The 1,419-nt window shown below is 32.5% G+C and overlaps 1 protein-coding gene across 1 annotated transcript; it reads right to left on the bottom strand.

Annotated features, from left to right (window-relative positions):
* Window positions 1-242: 242 nt before the first annotated feature.
* LOC139902388 (transcription repressor OFP1-like) lies at window positions 243-1,207 on the bottom strand. The gene has a single exon (XM_071885020.1). It carries the CDS (start codon window positions 1,161-1,163, stop codon window positions 243-245), a length of 921 nt encoding a protein of 306 aa, XP_071741121.1. The 5' UTR covers window positions 1,164-1,207.
* Window positions 1,208-1,419: the final 212 nt, after the last annotated feature.

Here is a 1,419-nt window from a genome sequence, read left to right as displayed (position 1 = left end):
GTCGTGTACATAACAAAATTAGGTTGTATAATTATTACCAAACGAATGTAGTACTCTGTATTACCTACCCTGACTATTTTAGTACGGCTTACAAATTAATCAGTTATATATTTAACTTTACCGTTAAAAATAATCATTTCCTATAAAGAGTAGCCTAATATATTACAGAAGTTTGAAGTACAAACTTGAGACATTTTTATACTACTGTAATATAAATTACTATCACTGACCTATAAAAAAGATCAAAAATCCGGTAAATTAAACCAGATTTCCTCAAATGCTTTAACAATTACACCATGATACTCATGAGAATTTAAAGAAAGATAACAAGCAAGTAAATCTTCTAAATCTTTTGATGATTTGCTGATGTTGTTTTCAACTATCATCTCTATCATTGATTCCTTGAAATCCTGTTTAGGATCATAAGATGATTTCACAATTGCAAAACTCTCTGTCAAGTTTCTTCTTTGTGAAAGTCTTTTACTAATTGCAACTTTTGGTGAGTTGACTCTGAGTTTAACACCGCCGGAAACTGACTTTCTAGCCGGAGTTTGTTTGACTTTTTTGCCGGAATGTGATGTTTGTTTGTTTCTTGAAATGGGTTTGTTTTGTTTTGTAATAATGGGTGTGAGTTTAAAGTCTATTTCTGGTGACATATAATCATACCCATAACTCAAAGTATCGAGTTTTTTCGCCTCGTTTAAGTCTATGATAATATCGGAATTTGAAGAACTGAGTCTACAAGCTGTGCACCATGAGGCAGTAGCGTGTGCTGACTGAGTTGACTCGGAAGATGGACTAGTGTTGGTGGTCGGAGAGTGAATGAAATCTTGTAGAGTGTGAGTTGACTCGGTGAGTTGACAAGTACTAATTGTGTGTTTTGGTGAAGGTTTGTAGATGGTTTTTCTATTTGGTTTTGGTTTTTTGGTTGAGTTTCTTGGTGGGTCTTGAAATTGTGAAAACTTAGGTGAATTATGGATTTGGGAAATTTTTGGTTTTGATGGTTTTATGGTTGAAGATGAAGAATAATGAGAAGATGATGATGGTTTTTGGTGATGTTTTGTTGTGGTTTTGGTTTTGGTTTTGGTTTTGTTCATGTCTCTAAGTTTGTAAAACCAAGCATTTGGTATCATATCTGATAATTTAAACCTGTAATTCCCCATTAAAAATGCTCACTTTATAAGAGTGTATCTCTTTTGTTGTGGGAGAAATGTGTGAGTTTGGTTTGATGTGGTTGAATAAATAGATAAGAGAGGATGATTTAATTAGTGATGGGATTTATTTCTTATTTTATTATATATATGGTTAATTGGTTACAAAAGTTTTTTTATCAACTAGGTGTTTATATCTTCACATATACTACTGTAACAACTATTGCACTAGGCTTAAAGGCTTACGTGTCTAAAATTTAAGAACTTG

Source organism: Rutidosis leptorrhynchoides, chromosome 3 (assembly GCF_046630445.1).
Source record: "Rutidosis leptorrhynchoides isolate AG116_Rl617_1_P2 chromosome 3, CSIRO_AGI_Rlap_v1, whole genome shotgun sequence".
NCBI classification, from domain to species: Eukaryota; Viridiplantae; Streptophyta; class Magnoliopsida; order Asterales; family Asteraceae; genus Rutidosis; species Rutidosis leptorrhynchoides.
This window is presented reverse-complemented; position numbering and strand designations above follow the sequence as displayed.